The sequence below is a fragment of the Pseudopodoces humilis genome, chromosome 4 (genome assembly GCF_049639895.1).
Source record: "Pseudopodoces humilis isolate 2021_Gansu_Grassland_sample_001 chromosome 4, ASM4963989v1, whole genome shotgun sequence".
NCBI lineage: Eukaryota > Metazoa > Chordata > Aves > Passeriformes > Paridae > Pseudopodoces > Pseudopodoces humilis.
In genome coordinates this window covers 8531460-8549737 of record NC_142203.1, presented here as the reverse complement: position 1 = coordinate 8549737, position 18278 = coordinate 8531460, and the positions used below count along the sequence as shown (strand labels likewise).

The window sequence follows — 18278 nt, the reverse complement described above, 5'->3', positions numbered from 1 at the left end:
GGAGACCATGCCAGAGCCTGGTGTCATGGAGAACTTGCAAAAACCTCCCATTTCTTGCCTGACACTTTGTGGAATGCATTGGCATTTCCTGAATGCATTGACTTGAGTATCCAAATGAGCAGAGGGTTACCATAGGGATGGCACTTCTCCTTCTTCTGTGTTGACCATGAGAAGTTTCCTTTTGCCACATAAAGAAGCTGCAGAAACCTGCAGACTGCTGAGACACAGAGCTGCAGGCAGCCCCTGTGTGCCCCTTTGTGCCCAAACTGGCATTTTCATCCCAATACATTTGTGCAGGCATCTTAATGTCTCTGTGTTGAATATGAGATTCCAAATGCTTGTTTCCTTGCCTGAGGAATGCCTGGTGGATTTCCTTTCTTTTCTTCCAATTACCATTGTTTTCGAGAACAACAGCGGCAAAAGCTTGATGAGTTTTGTTTTCTGACAGCTGTGCTTAAGGGACCAACAAGCACTGCAGAGATTATTCATGTAATAATCCTTGGAAGCAGTAGAGTTAGTATAGCTAAGTCTCCAAAATAGTCATATGACAAAATATGTCAAGCTGGTGTGAATGCTCAGAGAAGGAAACATGCTTTTGGTGACGTAGTTCCCATAACTAGTTCAGTCAATGAAATCAGCTGCCAAGGCAAGATCTGCTGGATGTTGGAAAAGCTGCATTGGGATTAGGTTTTTTCTTGGTATAGGACAGTCATCTCTACCTCTCTGCTATGGCAGAAACTGCCAGTGCAGAGTGGAGCTTAAACAATGGGCTCTGGGAGAGCAGTTACAGATGGGAAAGAAACAGGTGGAGCCTTGTGTTTCCTTTTTCTCCAGCACCAACGGATAGCCACGGGAGGGAGACCAAAGCTGCGGCAGCACAACCTATTCTCACCATGCCTGTGTGATTTCCTGTGCTGCTGCCTGCAGACAGACGAGGCACGGCGCTGGTCTGCCAAGGAGCTCCTGCAGGTAAAATGCTGAGGGGCTGCAGGTGAAACAGTGTCCAAGGGATGGGCTCCTCCTCCACTGCAATCCAAGGCATCAGATGAGCCTTCCTCCTCCTCACCTGTAGGGACCTGTAAAGGTCACCTGATCCAAGTGCCCTGCAATGAGCAGAGAGATCTTTAAAGGGATCAGGATGCTCAGAGCCCCTTCCCACCTAACCTGGAATGGTTCCAGGGATGGGGCACCTACAAGCTCTTAGGGCAACCTGTGCTAGTGTTGCACCATGGTCTGAGTGAAGTTCTTCCTTAGACCTTAGGGGAGCTGACTTGCTCCCCTTTTTCTTAAAAATATTAGCCCACATCCTGTTGTAACTGGACCTGTTCAAAAAGATGTCCCACACTCCCTCCAAAGCCAGTTTGAAGATTTGGAAAGTGGCAAAGATGTCTCCCTGGGGTCTATTCTTCTTCAGGCTGAATAACTCCAGGTCTCTCAGCCTGTCCTCAGAGGAGAGGTGCTCTGTCCTCAGACTGTTTCTGTTGCCCTGTTCTGTAATTTGGTGGGCTGTTCAGTTTTATCTAAAGGCAAGAGAATTGAAATAGAGAAATCCAGATTACAGAGGTGTGAAATGGTGGTGGAGGAAGCCAAGGAAACCAGTCCCGGCCGAGCAGTCAGAGATTTGGCTGTGGGAAGGAGGGGCTGTCGAGGGCTCACTGTGAACCTCCGAGGGGCCCTGGTTTGTTCTCCCTGCCCCTCTCTTAGAGGTTTCTGCCGTGCAAACAGGGACAACTGAGTGGGACTTGTCCCTGCCCCATCCTCAGCCTGGCACGGTCAAGCAGAGAGCAACTGCCCCAGGGTTACTGCCAGGTTGTGTGGCAGAGAGGGAACTGCAGGACCTAGTGCCACTTGGCTGTCCCTGCTGGGAAGGAAGGTGCCATCCAGCACTGGAGGGGTAGGGCATGGAAAGGTAGACACTGCTCTGTCTGCCTGTGGAAATTAGCACAGTGCCTGTTTTTCAAAGAGAGGGATCTATGTGAGGCTTTGGAGTTTCCTGAAAGGTAGAAACCCCAGGGACAGAAAGCACCATTTCTAGAGCACTGGCGGGGAAAAAGTCCCATCAAGTTTAGACACCAGAATTCACGGATGAGTGGGACTCTGGGCCAGGTGTGTCTGTGATGGCAAGGTACTGCACATGAAGATGGAGGTGCAGATGGTCTTGTCTGCCCCCTTTCTGGGTCTTTCTAGGAAGCAGAGGAATCCTGAGTGAGCCTGTGAAGCACTGAGCTTGGAAAGTCATGGTTTAATGCTTTTTGTTGTTTTTTTTCCTTTGGACAGCATCCATTTGTAACATCAGCCAAGCCAGCATCCACCCTGTCACCACTCGTCATTTCAGTGAGGAACAAGAAGAAGAAGTGTGACAGAAGACACTGTCTTCATAACTAGTGTAGAGTAGAACTGTAGCGTAGGATTGACGAGTAGTTTTGTAAAGCAGGATTGTCAGGTAGTAGGATTATAGTGTAGGATGTAGTGTAGGATGGTAGAGTAGGATTATAGAGTAGGATTCCTGAGTAGGAGGACTGTAGTGTAGCATGTTGTGTAGGATTGTAGAGTAGGATTACAAATAAATAAAGTTTTCTGAAACATCAACTCATTTGGAAGATTCTCCTCCTTCTGACTCTTTCAGAAATCTCAAGGAAACTATATAGTTTAACAGGTGGGAACTTGACCCTTGCAAGAGAAACAATGTATTGGTCAATGGGTGGGCAGTTAACTTTTGAAAGAGGAATAGTGCATAATGGAGGCATTGTTGGCATGGAGTTGGTATTCTGAGCCATCCTGGTCTCATCTCACGTGCCGGCCATGTGGGAGCTGATGCTGTCACTGGGAAAATTGCACTCCTGAGCAGGAGATATAAGGTCTGGTTCTGGGCTGGAGGAGTGAGAAGGATGAGATGCAGACTGTTTTGATGCAGGGGATGTCCTGAAAGTGCACTGCCTACCTGCCCCTCCCGCTGAGCACCATTCTTCATCTCCTTCTGCTCAGCGGGTTTTTGGAATCCAGGGGTTGGCATGTACTATGTGCTACTGCAACTAATGGAATAAATTTGCTTTGCAACCCCAGATGGGTCTTGGCTCTCTACCAGAGAGCCTCAGGACAGCCCTGCTCACATGTCAATAAATTCTGAGAAGTGATTTAAATATGTCCATTAATTTGAGGTAGTGTTTAGCCTGTGAGTTTCAGCAAAGCATTGAATGTGTCTTAGTTCCATGGATACAAACTAGTAGGTGAGTGTCTTAGTTCTAGAAGACAGGTGTCTGCTAGGGAGAGCAGGAGCTTCCTCTGGGATGAAAGAATGTAGACCCCCCTCCCTCCAAATTTTTATAACTTTGAAATCAAGGGGCTTTCAGGCAGAGATCTGGGGATAGGAATAACAGTTCTTTACTAGTATAACCAGGCAAACAAACAACAATAACTACAGCATTAACAAGAAAACAGAACCAGGGACCCCGTGACAGCTTTCTCGGCTGAGATGGAATGGAGAAGAGGCTTTGTTTCACAAACCCCCTCGGGCGGGCAGTCCCGGTGCTCCTGCAGGGCTCTGAGGAACAGTCGGCTGGAACAGCAGGAATGAGCTGAGATCCTGGGCTGGTGGATGAGGTGGATATGCAGCTCCACAGCAGTACCTGGCACTGCCACATGTCCTGGCAGGACAGGGGGTGTGAGGCCACCAACGAAGAGGGAAGAAGGAGAAGAAGCAGCAGCTCCGTCTGGGTGATGGCAAAAAATTCCCTTCTCCCCACCGCAGCAGCTCCGCAACCCAGCAAACGAATGTCTTTCCCCAAAACCGAAGAAAGCCAGCCAAAAACTGTCCCCACCCTCCTTTTTTCCTGCCCCCTTCCCCCCCTGGGCCCGGCCACTCTTTGTCCTTTGTCGAGCACCCACTAAATACCCACAGTTAGGTTGTCTCTGCAGCTAATGGGTAAAAATTCCACGGGCAGGCCAGAACAACAACAACAACAAAAAGACACCTAACCCTCAACAGTGAGATTGCTGGGTGTGCACAAGTTAGGGAAGTGATTCCCCACACATCCAGAGCAGAAATAAAGTAATGCCTCCTTTCTAACCCTGAGCTGGCCGTGGGGATTGGACCCTGCTTGGTGACTTTCAATTTGGCAATTTCTATTGAGCAGGTAAGAAAAGTCCAAATGAAACATTTTCCAGCTGTTTCCTGTTGCACCCCAGGAGCTGGTGGGGGAAGTTGTTAGTAAGATGCCCTGGGATGTGACCTCTGCTTACAGAATGTTGTCCTGTAGTCTTGTAATAAATGGAATTGATTCTGATGCTGACTGAATTGTAACTATTTGGAAAATTATTATTAGAAGCAATCAAAAGAATCAGTGCTATAAGGCAGATGTACCCCTCCACAGATGTTACATGTTAAAATTGAGGTACAAGATGTAGTTTGGAAGGTAAGTGATGTCCCAAGATGAAAATGGCCTCGAGATGGACAAAATTAGAATGACTTTAGGCATAGGGCGTAAAAATCATTAAATGTAAGACTAATCAGTAGACTTACCCAACACAACACTCAGTACACATGCGCAAACCTGTGAGGCCATGCAGAGGACAGCGAAGATGAGTGTAAGCCTTTGTCCAAAGACCCCCAAAAGAAGACTGGAGACTCCCTAACAGCAAATGAGGCATGAACTGTGAAGAATAATGAAGTAAAGTCAGAAAAATGGGAAATAGGAGGAAACTTTTGGGATACATTAATGAATATGTATAAGCATACAGTATGTAAGTTTAGCATAAAGTGCTTTGTTTTGTACGTGAGGCAGGGTAAGAAGCCCCCTGCATACCCCGGTCAGTTTTGTACATGAGGTGTGGTAAGAAGCCCTCCCTGTACCCTGGTCAGTTTTGCTTATGCTTTAATCATTCTTAATTACTGCAAAATTATATATATAAATTGTATTTTTTGACTAAATTATATTATTTTATGTCTCGGTTTTAGAAGACAGCTGTCTGCTAGGGAGGGCAGGAGCCTCCCTTGGAATGAACAAGTGTAGACCCCCTCCCTCCGAATTATTATAATTCTGAAATCAAGGGGCTTTCAGGCAGAGATCTGGGGATAGGAATAACAGTTCTTTACAAGGCAAACAAACAACAATAACTACAGCATTACCAAGAAAACAGAACCAGAAGCCCCGTGACAGCTTTCTCAGCTGAGACGGGAAAGGATGGAGGAGAGGCTTTGTTTCACAAAAAGACCTCTGTTTAGGGAAAAGTTTTTCTATAGTTCCTTAAAAGTTTATGTACCCCAGTTTGTAACGACCTCATTCAAGTTATGTCACCCTTTTGTTCTGGCCCCTGAGTTATGTCATCCCTGTTCTCCACCCCAGTTCCACAATGTTCCCCACTCCTGTCTTCCCCATTGGTTCCTGTTCCCTGTCACTCTGCCCCTGGGTCCTGGTTGGTTGTTACCCTTTGATCCCACCTTTGTACCGCCCCTTTGCCCTCAACCCATTGGCCCTCGGTGCTGATGCTCTGTCCTTCCCTGGTTGTATAAAGCCCTGGACCCTCCTTTGTTCTTGGTTCTTTGTCTCTAGATCCCTCCAGTGTGTGCCTTAATAAACCCCACTGGAATTCCATACAAAGAACCCCTTCCATCTCTTTGTTGGTGTCTGTTTGCTATCTGGGCTACGTGAGTTCACAGTGCTACAAACTGCCCCTTCCTCTGGAGCATGGTCTCAGAAAGGAGATGGTCTCGGCAGCTCCTGCTGCGCCGCTGCTGCATCAGGTTATCCCTGAAGTGGTAACAGCGGACTCATGCCAGGAGATAACTGTTTCCATCATGTGTACCAATCCCCCCTTTTTCCTGAGCAAAGGAACACCTTTTGCTCAGATGTATGTGTTACATGGAGAAGACTACTCAAACTTGGACAATTATGATGTGTATCTGACATGAGTAATGGGGAGAGACAAGCTGAGGATAAAGTGTAACTTGTCTAACAAAGGCAAAACAGTTTCTCTTACAGGCATTGCAGACACTGGAGCAGATGTTACACTTAACACCCGCTCCCAGTGGCCTGAAAATTGGGAATTAGTTTCACCCTGTGGCATGGTCTCTGGGATTGGAGGAGCTGTCATGTCCTTACAAAGGAAAAAATGCATCACCATCGAGGGACCCAAAGGTCAGGTAGCCATTATAAAACCTTTTGTAGTCCAAGCCAATATGGTACTGTGGGGTAGGGACTTACTGTCCCAGTGGGGGGCTAGACTGGAAATCCCACCACCATCTTGGGACTTCTGGTCAGGGCCACTGTCGAGCACCCCACCCTACCACTTACTTGGAAGACCGATGAACTAGTGTGGGTGGATCAGTGGCCCCTACCTGAACAAAAAATAAAGGCACTTGAGTCCCTCATTGAGGACAAGTTATCTAAGGGCCACATAACACCTTCCTCAAGCCCTTGGAACACCCCTGTTTTTGTAATAAAAAAGCCCGTAAAGGACAAGTGGAGGCTACTACAAGACCATCATAAAATCAATGACATCCTAGAAGATATGAGTCCCCTGCAACCAAACCTTCCCTCACCCTCGATGCTCCCTAAGGACTGGCAGCTTGAAATTATTGATACCAAAGTCTGTTTTTCACTATACTGCTCCATCCCAGAGATGCTCCCAGATTTGCCTTTTCCATCCCATCACAAAATAGACAAGTCCCTTTAGAAAGGTATCGATGGCAAGTCCTCCCCCAGGGCATGAAAAACTCACCTGCCCTGTGTCAAATGTTTGTGGTACAAACATCGCCTATCTGCAAAACAATTCTTGATGCCATAATTTTTCATTATATGGATGACATATTAATTTCTGCCCAGACTGAGACTTATTTAGAGACTGTGCTCAAAAAAACCATCACCATGATCAAGGAAGCAAGGTTTGAGATTGCCACCAACAAATTGCAGCATGCTTGCCCATGGACCTACCTTGGACGCTGGATCACCAAGAGGACAATCGTACCCCAGCAGCTTACCATCAAAGATGATCCCAGAACACTGAGAGATCTTCATCAACTCTGTGGCAGTATCAACTGGATTCATCCACTGCTGGAGATCACCACTGAGGATCTTGAACCTTGCACTTTTGAACCTCCTGTGAGGCAACAACGGTCTGGATTTGCCACACACCACGACTCTGGAGGCCAAGGTAGCGACTGTGTCACAAGCACTGTCCAACAGACAAGCCTATTGTACTGACCCGACCCTGCCTTTGTGATTTACCATGTTGGGTAAGTCACCCACATTTCATGGTCTTGTATTTCAATGGGACCCCACACTTGTGGCAGCAGCCTCAGAGGAGACAAAGAGTTACATTGTCCCACCCCAAACCCCTTGTGAAAGGCGGCCCAGGTGTTCTGATTGGGTTTGAGTCCCTGGGGGGTTCTCCCTTGGTGTGCTTCTACTGGTCCGTGACCCTGAACTCCACCTTCATAGGTGGGGACCCTTGAGAGTTCTGTCCCTCAAAAACCCCTGCTGTGCCTCTGTTCGGGGCTCTCTGTTCTGGACCTGGCTTTGTTCCCATGCTGAATAAATGGTTTCATGAACGGGAGCCCGTCTCGTTGGTGTTTGATGCTGGTCCCCAGAATCCTGCTGCTTTCCTGGACAAGATCCTGAGGTTGCTGGCCGCAACACACACTCAAAGACCAACTCCTTATTATAGAGTGGGTGTTCCTTTCCCATCAATCAACTAAGACAACAACAACTCCACAAGAGTTAATGGCCCAATTAATAATAATATAAGCCAGAGCTTGCCTTTGGACCCTCGCGGGGTGTGAGTTCACATGCATATATCTCCCATCGATACTGACAAGTCTGGAAGCCTTGCTCATGAAAGAAATTGTCCAGGAGACAGGCTCCTGTTTTATGCCTTTAATTAGGATTCAGTTCTTAGGGTGGGGGGGCCCAAGGAGCTGCTTGCACCACGGCCATTCCCACACTGGCAGCTCCAAGGAGGAGGCACAATTCAGCTTTGCAGCACGCACTACAGAGCTGGGGCTTCCATCCTCATGAGAGTAGCCAGGAGGCCTGTTGTTGTGGCTTGCTGTCTAGGGGTGTCAGTCCTTTCCAGTCCTCTTAGGTCATGGTGCTGCAGGAAGATGGTTTCTAAGCAGGCTTAGGTGATGCAGGAATCTTCCTATGACCTTTCATCATAGCTTGCTAGAATATGTTTCCTTGTCCGTTTATTGCTCTGTTAGCTCGTTGTTTTGGTGTCTTGCATGCCTTAGTTTGCATATTATTCTGTTGCACAGCTCCCTGGGAGTTGCTTTGTTCCAGTGTGGCACAGCTCCCATGGGAGTTGCTTTATTAGGTGGCATAGCTCTTTAAGGGGTTGCTTTTGTTAGTGTGGCCCAGCCCCCATGGGAGCAGCTTTGTTACATAGTAGCAGGGAAGTAAGGGGAAAGGGTAGAGGAATGTCTCATCAGAACTCTTAAAACACTTCAGAAACTGGTAAGTAATTAACATTACTAATAACCATCGGAGTAAACAAGGGGTACAACAAACAAGGTTTACAAATGGGATAAGAACATTAACTGTACATAACTAAACACAGTATTTTAACTGGGCTGCATTTCTTGAGAGATTTTATTCATGACACTCAGACCAATGAACACCTCCAGTTCTCCTTGGACAGCTACCCTGGCCAAATTGCTATACACTACCCAAAACACAAACTGTTCAATATGGCTTTTCATCTGATTCCAAATTCATTAAAAAGTAGAACTCTTCTAAAGGCTTTAACAGTCTTTACAGGTGGCTCAGGAAGATCCCACAAGTCAGTCATGACTTGGAAAAATCCAGACACTCAGAAGTGGGAGTCTGATGTCCAAGCAGTTGAGGGATCCCCACAAATTGCAGAGCTGGCAGCCATTGTTAGACCCTTTGAGAAGTTCAAACAACAACCACCTCGTCACCGACTCAACTTACGTCACGGGGATAGCTGAAAGAGCTGAATGTGCTTTATTAAAGGAGGCATTTAATCCAAAATTGGTCTCCTTGCTTTCAAAATTAATTTATATCCTCTCCCACCAAAAGCAACCTTATCATATTATGCATGTGAGGTCACACACTGATCTCCCAGGACCTATCACTGAAGGTAACTGGAGAGCAGACCTCTTGGCCATGGCTGTGAGTAATACCACTACTCTACAAGATATTTTTAACCAAGCCAAACTCAGCCATAAATTCTGTTATCAGAATATGCTGGCTCTTCTTTGGATGTTCAGAATGACCAGAGGTCAAGCCAGAGCAATTGTAGGCTCTTGCCCAAACTGCCAAGAATTCACACTACCATCTATGGGGACTGGGGTTAATTCCTGAGGTCTTGAAAGCCTACAGCTTTGGCAAACAGACATAACACACTACCTACCTTTTGGAAGACTCAAATATATTAACGTATCTATTTACACTTTTTTAGGGGCTGTTTTTGCATCTGCTCATGCAGGAGAAAAACAAAAGATGTTATGAAATATTACTACTTGGCATTCTCTGTTCTGGGAGTGCCACAGGCACTCAAAACAGGTAACAGCCCAGCCTATATGTCTCAAAAATTCAAAGACTTTGTAAACCAGTGGGGTATCCCTCATAACCCAACTGGTCAATCAGTGGTGGAAAGGACCCATTGTAACATCAAACGGGTCATTGATCAGCAATGTGGGGGAGTTGAAACCTTATCTAATATTGAAAGGTTATGCAAAGCTTTGGATGTTATCAATTTCCTTAACAACTGTTTTAATGAACCTAATCCCCCCATCATTTGGCACTTTTTGAACAACACCAGTGCTTAGCTCTCAGGAAAACCACCAGTGCTTATCAAGGATCCCAAAATTAAACAGATCCAAGGCCCTTTTCCACTAATTACTTGGGGGAGAGGGTATGCATGTGTCTCCATAGGCACATGTCCCAAATGGATACCTGGAAGGAATGTGAAACCATACCTGGATTCCATATCTACCTCAGACTCCACAACTACCTCAGACATTGACCAGTTACATCAAGAGAAGGACCAACAACAGACAGTAGTAGCACGGCGAAGGAGAAAAAAGAAACCAAAAAGACTTAACATTGTCACTTGCTGCTTGATCACAAAAAGATACTTTTACTGACCAACGTATCATCACAAAAAGGACAACAAATTTCACTTATTTTACTATTTACCAAACACCTTGTTCCTACTCCCATTTCTCAATTTCCTTTCCTCCTCCTTCTTTTGACTTCTTGCAGTTTAATAAAAATGGGGGATGTGAGGGAGGGAAGAGAGAAAAAATTTGTTTAAAGGAAATGTTTAACTTTATTCCAGTTGACTGTTTAATCTCCACCAAACTTAATTTCATTGATTTCCAGGTTTGCAGCTGCTCTATCCCAGGAACAATGAGCATGTCTGTCAGCTTTTAGATGGCTTGGATGATCCTTGCTCAGCTCTGACCACTGTGTGGGTTCTTCCACAACCCAAGCAGAATGTTTGGGTTATGCTGGCCATGCCCCTCCAACAAGAGAACTTTTGCATGTCTATGGGCAGTGTGAAGGATCCCCTATCTACATGCCTGGTGGGAATCCCATTGACAGAAAGGGACTATCCCTATGTGGGTAAGAAACCCAATCCTGTGGATACCTGTGATGAGTGGATGAGGATTTTGCCACATGCACCAGAGGAACCGCAGGAACTGGATCTGTTGGGGTCCTCTGGGGCCAAATTTTGTATTCGGTTTCACTAGAGGCGACCACAACAGCTTGTTCCAAAACCTGAACACATTCGTTCTTCAGAAAAGAACAGTGTGAACCCAGTTCAGCAAGTTTACTCTATTGTCTGGTGCAATTATAATAGTGAGACATTGTCCCGGTCCACACCCAATCCTAGAGTACTTCTCCGCGGGGTATTCCTTATCTGCAGGGATAGAGCCTGGAATGGCATTCCATCTCACCTTTCAGGAGGGCTCTGCACCCTTGGCCAACTCATTACCCTCACCCCACAACCTTAATTCAGAATTGACAAAAATCAAATAAATTGGCATGTCAAAAAAGAGATTATACTGAATTTGGTGAAAATTGTGATTCTAAAGTTTACGATTGGCACAAGTCAAAGAGGGTTGCCTTTTCTGTCTTTTTACCTTGGTACACTGCACCGAAGGCCCTTGGTGAGATGTCTCATCTGGGGTGTTTGCTTAGTGAGCAGGCCAATGTGACATCCAACACCTTGAGTGATCTGCTCAAGGACGAGGAAACCACCAGGCATGCCACCCTCCAAAATAGGGCAGCCATCAATTTCCTCCTTTGGGCCCATGGACACAGATCCAAAGACTTTGAGGGGCTTTGATGTTTCAATTTGTCAACACACAGCCAGTCCATCCAGTCAAACATTAAGAAAATTCAGAAACAGTTCAAAGACTTCAAAACAGAAAAGAAAACTGCGGACTAGCTGGATTCTTTGTTAGGACAAAAGGGACTTCTGGGATAGCTTTCTTCCCTTTTTAAAGGGATTTTACGGATTTTAGTTATTATTGTTGTTATTCTAATCATGTTTTCATGTTTAATTAAGTTCATCAAGAAGACTGTAGGAGACATTTTCTTAGAAAACAAAAAAGGGTAAATGTTGTATCCCAGGAGCTGGTGGAGAAAGTTGTTTCTAAGATGCCCAGGGACGTGATCCCTGTTTAAAGAATGTTCTCCTACAGTCCCCTCTGGTGTTTTATGTACCCCAGTTACATCATCCTAGTTATGTCATTCCTTGTCCCCAGCCAAGAATTATGTCATCCCTAGTCTCCACTCCAGTTCTAGAATATTCCCTGCTTTTGTTTTCCCTGTTGGTTCCCATTCCCTGTCACTCCACCACCAAGACCCTGGTTGGCTCCACCTTTGCACTGCCCCTGTGACCTCAGCCCGTGGCCCTCAGTTCTGATGTTCCACCCTTTCCTGTCTGTGGATAACTTCAGTCCCTGCTTTGTTCTGGGTTCTTTGTCCCTGGTTCCCTTCTATGTGAGATCAATAAACTCCACAGGAATACCATACAAAGAACCTCTCTCATACTTATTTGTCAACCCTCAGACAACACATGAGTGCTTGGTGCTCAGAGCTATCCCTTTCCATTGGAGACACAGAGCTCTCAGGAAGGCTTTAGCAGCTCCTGCTGCGCTGCCGCAGTTTCCCTCTGGTTTACCTTTTTGGGGGCCAAAGCTCTGTGCTGCAGGTGGCCTGAGTGTGTGAGGAGCAATGCAGCTCCCACAAATGCCTTGGTTTTCCCAAAACCATGTGTCCTGGAGTGACTTTAGGATTCTGGTATCCCCAGTCGCCTGGTTTATGTTACATATAAAGTTCTGCACCTTTAAGATTGGCTCTGAGAACGAAGGGGAAGAAAAAGGAGCGCACAGTTTGTGTTAAAAGAAAACATCACTTCCCCGCATCCTGCTCCTGGACTGTGGTGTCTGCAGCACTGACAAACAGAGAGACAGAGCTTCTCTTTGGCTTTTAGTTAGTTTTAGCTAGCTGAGACAGAAGAGCTCCCTGGACTTTTTTTTCCCTTTTTTTCTTAGATTTGTTCTGCCTTGGACTGAAAACCACCCAGACAAACCCTGGGAGCTCACGCCTGTGGCCCACTGGGCCCTGGGCCTTGGCACTTTCTGGCACCAGAGGGACTGATAAGAACCTGAGCAGGCCGAGCTACATCACATGAAAAGGACTTTTCTGGATTTGCCATCTCATCGAACAGCAAGAGGTTTTATTGTTTAATATTATTCAATTTCTGTTAAATAAACAGTTTTTTCCACTTCTTTTCAAGGAAATCTCATTATTCTGGAACCAGCTGGGAGGGGGTGTCATTTGAATTTTTCTGGCTTTCCTGGGAGAACCCCATTTAGAGGTTCTCTCCCAGATTTGCCCTAAACTAAGACACCATGACTTTCCCATCATCACTTGTTCCCAGGTGTGTCCAGACCTGGCAGGAGAAAGAGCCCACAGCGCAGTGGGCACTGTGCCCTGCCTAGCCGGGACTCTGTGGCACAGAGCAGCAGCAGCAGCAGCAGTGCCAGCACCTTTCATCCTACTCCTGCCTTGGCTTCACCTGGGGGACAGAAGCCTCTGGAAATCAGCACCACCAGTCATTATTCCCAGCTTAGAGCAGCAGCTGCTGCTGGTGGGCAAATCCTGCCAGTTTGACTGCTTCCAAAGTGGAATAAAGGCTGAGGTAGAAACAGACATACAAAGGAACCCTGGGTATGTCCAGTAAATGTGCAAATATGTGGAGAGATTTGTTAGGAATTATTTCAGCTGTTATGGCAACAGTGCTTTCTTTCATGGTTCTGTGCAATGTTTTGGGCCATTTTCTTGGACTGGTTTCCTTGTCTTGGCTCCATCTGAGTGCACAGTTGGGTAACAGGCTGTAGGTGCTTGGAGCGCTCTTGGTTTTACTCTTGGATCTCTTGAACATCAGGGTTTGTTCCAGCAGGGGAGTTTGTGCAGCTTTGTGACAGAGGAGAACTTCCCAGGCTATTTTGTGTTTGCTGTAGGGAAGGTTGGGTTGCTTTGCATAAATTTGCATAAATTCCAAGGCAGAACGCTTGCTTTGTGATGTCAGGGCATGGTTGCCACATTGTCGTGGTGACATCAGAAGGTTGCCTCGGTGCACGGAAGGCTGTAGAGGAATGGCTAGAGAGCAAAGGTCATGTTCCCATGCAGCAGTTAGCTGGGAAAGAATTAGACAATAGAGTACAGTCAGTGTGAGATGTTGCAAAGTCAGGAAGACCTCAGTGATAACTGTTAACAGAGAACAGGATGCTGTGATCAGAAGAATGTGAATTCAGCATAGATGAGCGATCACAGGAATATGGAATTAGGTGGAGTTGACCTTAAATGAAATATCCAATAATGATCTTCCTTTTGCACTATGTATGAGCCTAATTATTGATACTATATAAGTGATTTTAGAGTTACCAATAAATGAGACTTGCTGATCATTCATATTGAGTGCTGCATTTCTCCCGCCAAACTCGTCAAATGGCGCCCGAACAGCAGGGACCTTTGGGACATTTGGGACTTTTGGGACCTTAAAAAGGAGTTGGAGTCAGCCAAGGGAGTTGGCGACAGGGGACGGATCCTCTGCAGCAAGGACGGCGAAACGCAACAGCTGTGATGTGTTCCAGGCAACCTCACAGGAGAGTCCTGATCGCACAGCAACGGTGCCGCGCCCCAGGAGGAGAGTCCTGGCCGTAACGTGCGGCCGAAACCTTGTAGGGGCTGCAACAGCGCGTGCTGACGGTAAGATGGAAAGGCAAGCAGCATATGATTTATTTACCTGCTTTTTAGAAAAGCGACAGGTTAAAGATTTTGATTTGCGCAAGGAGCTTCCTGGACTTCTTGCTTATGAGTATGCTCAGGGTTGTTTTCAAAATCCCCATACAGTCCATGAATTAAGTGAGTGGCGAAAATTTGGAGATAAATTGTGGGAAGCTACTTTAGATGATGATAAAACTGCTAAAAAATTGGGAAAACTGTGGCGGACAGTTCATAATGTTCTTTTGCAGTATCAGGCTGAACAGGCAGCTGCCACAAAGGCATCTGCAGCTATGTCAAAAAATAGATTATTAGAGGGAATTAATGCGTGTCCATTGCCACCCGCCACGAATACAGTAATTTTGACTCCCCCCCGCACAGTCACTGACCACCGCCGCAGCTACTAATCCTTTTGTGCCATCTCAAATTCCTTCACCTACTAACCTTGATTCTGGAACGGAGCCTTTGGCACCGTTACCATCCTCCCCTATGGGAAATAAATCTGTCCCTGGGATAGGGCGTGAGTTAGGTGAGGCTTATTGCATGGGAAAGAAGGGAGACATGGGCTGCGTTGGCACGGAATATTTTGCAAGAGGGAGATCAGGAAATAGCAGACGCTGTATTGGAAGTAGCATGTCCCGTAACCTTTACACCGATTCAAGGGGGAGGAATACAAGCTCAAATTACAGCTTTAGATTGGAAATGGTTATCACAGTTGCGATCTACAGTCAGTCAGTTTGGAGTGACCAGTGAACCGGTTAGACAGATGATTGATTATTTGTGGGGGACACAGATTTTGTTGCCTGCAGATTGTAGGAGTATTATGAAATTGATTCTTAGTCAACATCAGCAGTTGTTGTTTTATGCACACTGGCAAGCTTATTGTCAAGAAAGTGTAAATGTGCAAAGGCAGGCAGGTGATCCACTGCATGGGCTAACTTTGGAAGAACTTATGGGATTAGGAGCATATAGTCAAGTGGAAGCACAAGCTATTTTGGGACCAGATAAGTTGAGAGAAGGAATGCGGTTAGTGCGAGCTGCATTTGATCGGATCAAGGAGCCAGGAGGTATTCCATCTTATATGGGTATTAAAGAAGGGCGAGATGAGCTATTTGGGACATTTATTGATAAAGCAGCTTCAGCTATAGAATGAGCAGGTGTTCCTGCATATATGAGGGGAGCATTATTAAAACAATGTGCATTACAAAATTGTAATCCAACAACCAGGTCAGTTTTAAATTCCCTAAATGCTAACTGGACTATTGAAGAGGCATTAGAGAGGATGTCTAATATACCAGTGGACTCACAGGCAATGTTAGTCCAGGCAATTAAAGAACTAGGACGAGGGTTAGAGAAGCAGGCTGCATCTAATCAGAGTCAAGTTTTAGCAGCTCTTGCACCCCTACAAGCGGCTACAACCAACAATGGCAGGATTCCAGCCTCCCAATTCAAATGTTTTCGCTGTGGCAACCTTGGACATATTCGGAAGGAATGTATTGTATCATCTGTTTGGTGCAATCAGTGTCGGTCCAATACCCACGCTGATAATGTCTGCCGCCGGAGATCGGGAAACGGGAAGGCCAGCACGAGAAGCCGCCACGCCAAGACACAAATAGCAGCTGCCGGAACATCAGTGCAACTTCCCTCCAAGCCTGCCACAGCAGGGAGCCTCGGCCTGGACCTGGCTGCCTCAGTGACTGAGGATTTATTGACATCACAGCCCTACAAGATTCCCACGGGAATTATTGGACCAATGATAATAAATGGAAAAGCTATGGGTGCGATACTGTTGGGACGTTCATCTGCTAGTCTAGCGGGACTGTTTATTTTACCTGGAGTAATTGATGTGGACTATTCTGGTGAAATATATATCATTGCATATACACTGGCACCACCAGCCAGAATTGATAAGGGACAGCGAATTGCACAATTGGTGCCGCTGCCGCAATATACCCATCGATTGACACCATTAAAAAATTAATCACGGGGTACGGGTGGATTTGGTTCTACAGTAGGACTTACATTACTTACTCTGGACTTAAACACTCGACCCAAGCGAACAGTTGTTTTCAATTATAATGGAGAATCCCACCAATTAGAAGAACTATTGGGTACTGGGGCGGACTCAAGTATTTTTGCTCCACAATATTGGCCCCAGGAATAGCCTTTATTGCCTAATATGGTCACTGTTACAGGGGTGGGAGGTTTAACTTTATCAAAAAGGTCTCCACAAATCCAGATTCAATTAGATGGAAAGGTCATCAATTCTGTTTTGTCAATTGTTCCATTACCAGACAAGGTTCAATGTCTAATTGGATGAGATATTTTGTCACAACTTGGTGTTGTTTTGACCAATGAGCACCCTTTAGAATAGAGGCCATTGTTTGGACTTTCCCACTCCCACTTAAATGGATAATTCAGGAACCAGTATGGGTTGAACAGTGGCCTTTAAAAAGGGAAAGTCTGCAACAAGCTCATCAATTAGTGCTGGAACAATATCAACAAGGACATTTAAAGTTATCAACAAGTCCTTGGAATACTCCTATTTTTGTTATAAAAAAGAAATCCGGGAAATATCGATTACTGCATGACTTACGTGCAGTAAATGAACAAATGGAGCCAATGGGGGCGCTACAACCTGGTTTGCCCAATCCTGCAATTTTACCAAAGGATTGGCCCTTGTTAATAATTGATTTAAAGGACTGTTTTTTCACTATCTCACTGCATGAACAGGATACTTGCAGATTTGCTTTTACCTTACCCTCATTAAATCGAGCAGAACCAGGCAAGAGATTTGAATGGACAGTTTTACCACAGGGTATGCGTAATTCTCCTACCTTGTGCCAGCTTTATGTTGATAATGCTTTGCAGCCACTACGTCTTCGATGGCCTACAACTATTATTTATCACTATATGGATGATATTCTTTTTGCTCAGTCACAACCTTTTGCAGATAAACAAGTTAAGGACATTCAAACACAACTATTTCAGAATGGACTGGTTGTTGCACCTGAGAAAATACAGCAGTCATCTCCATAGAAATATCTCGGGGGGACTTTAACTGAGCAATATGTTGCCCCTCAGAAACTGTCATTAAACATGTCACTTCATACTGTTCATGATGCTCAGCGATTGCTGGGAGATTTACAATGGCTTAAACCTGTTGTGGATATTCCTAATGAACTTTTACAATCTTTACGACCTCTGTTAAAAGGTACTGATCCTACAGCACCTATAGAAGTTACCAGTGAACAACAAGAAGCTCTCAATAAAATAATGGACTGTATCCAGACAGGTGTTGTTCATAGGCGAGATCCAGACTTGGACATTAATCTTACTGTATGGTTTGGACCTCAACATCACATCGGTGCCCTGACACAGCAACAAAAGAAAACAGGGGAGATATGGGTATTAGAGTGGTTGTTGCCACCACTACATCAGAGACATACCTTAATTCAAAAAATTGAAATTTTAGCAAATTTGATAAAACAAGGGCGGAAGCGATTGTGGCAAATTATGGGTGCAGATCCAGCTGTAATTCAGATACCAATAAAAAAGGACACTTTAGATTGGTATTTAATTCACAGCTCCACATTGCAAGAAGCATTGTTTGACAACAGCAGTGTGGTCAGTACTGAGGAAGTGCCTCGAATAACACTACGATGGATAGGTCAGCAGAATTGGATTGAAAAGCCCAAACGATCATTTGTGCTGTTACCAGGGACACCAACTGTGTTCACTGATGCTGGAAAGAAATCTTGTACAGCTGCTGCTACATGGCAAAATTCAGAAGGACAATGGAATCATCACATTATTCCAGCTCAAAAGAAGGATACATTACAAACTCTGGAATTGGTTGCTGTTGTTTGGGTTTTGGTGCAGTTTAAGGGTCCTGTTAATGTGGTAACTGATTCTTTATATGTTGCAGGAGTGAGTGAACGTATTGAAAATGCAGATATTAAGGAAGTAAAACCCCCTCGTTTATATGAACTGTTTTTGCAACTTCAAAGAGCTGTA

The 18278-nt window shown here is 45.4% G+C and overlaps 2 protein-coding genes across 2 annotated transcripts in view; both read left to right on the top strand.

Moving 5' to 3' along the window:
- The window catches only part of LOC148184421 (serine/threonine-protein kinase PAK 3-like), a 72003-nt gene extending 69618 nt beyond the window's left edge, over positions 1-2385 (top strand). The window contains exons 11-13 of the mRNA XM_088054224.1: positions 710-725; positions 848-969; positions 2278-2385. Of these exons, the coding sequence (XP_087910350.1) occupies positions 710-725; positions 848-969; positions 2278-2385 (246 nt within the window). The remainder of the gene's footprint in view (positions 1-709; positions 726-847; positions 970-2277) is intronic.
- A 4478-nt stretch (positions 2386-6863) lies between these two features.
- Positions 6864-18195, top strand: LOC148184420 (endogenous retrovirus group K member 8 Gag polyprotein-like). The gene is given in 3 exon segments (XM_088054223.1): positions 6864-6959; positions 14791-15954; positions 18190-18195. Coding segments are annotated over 3 exon segments (1266 nt in total).
- Positions 18196-18278: the final 83 nt, after the last annotated feature.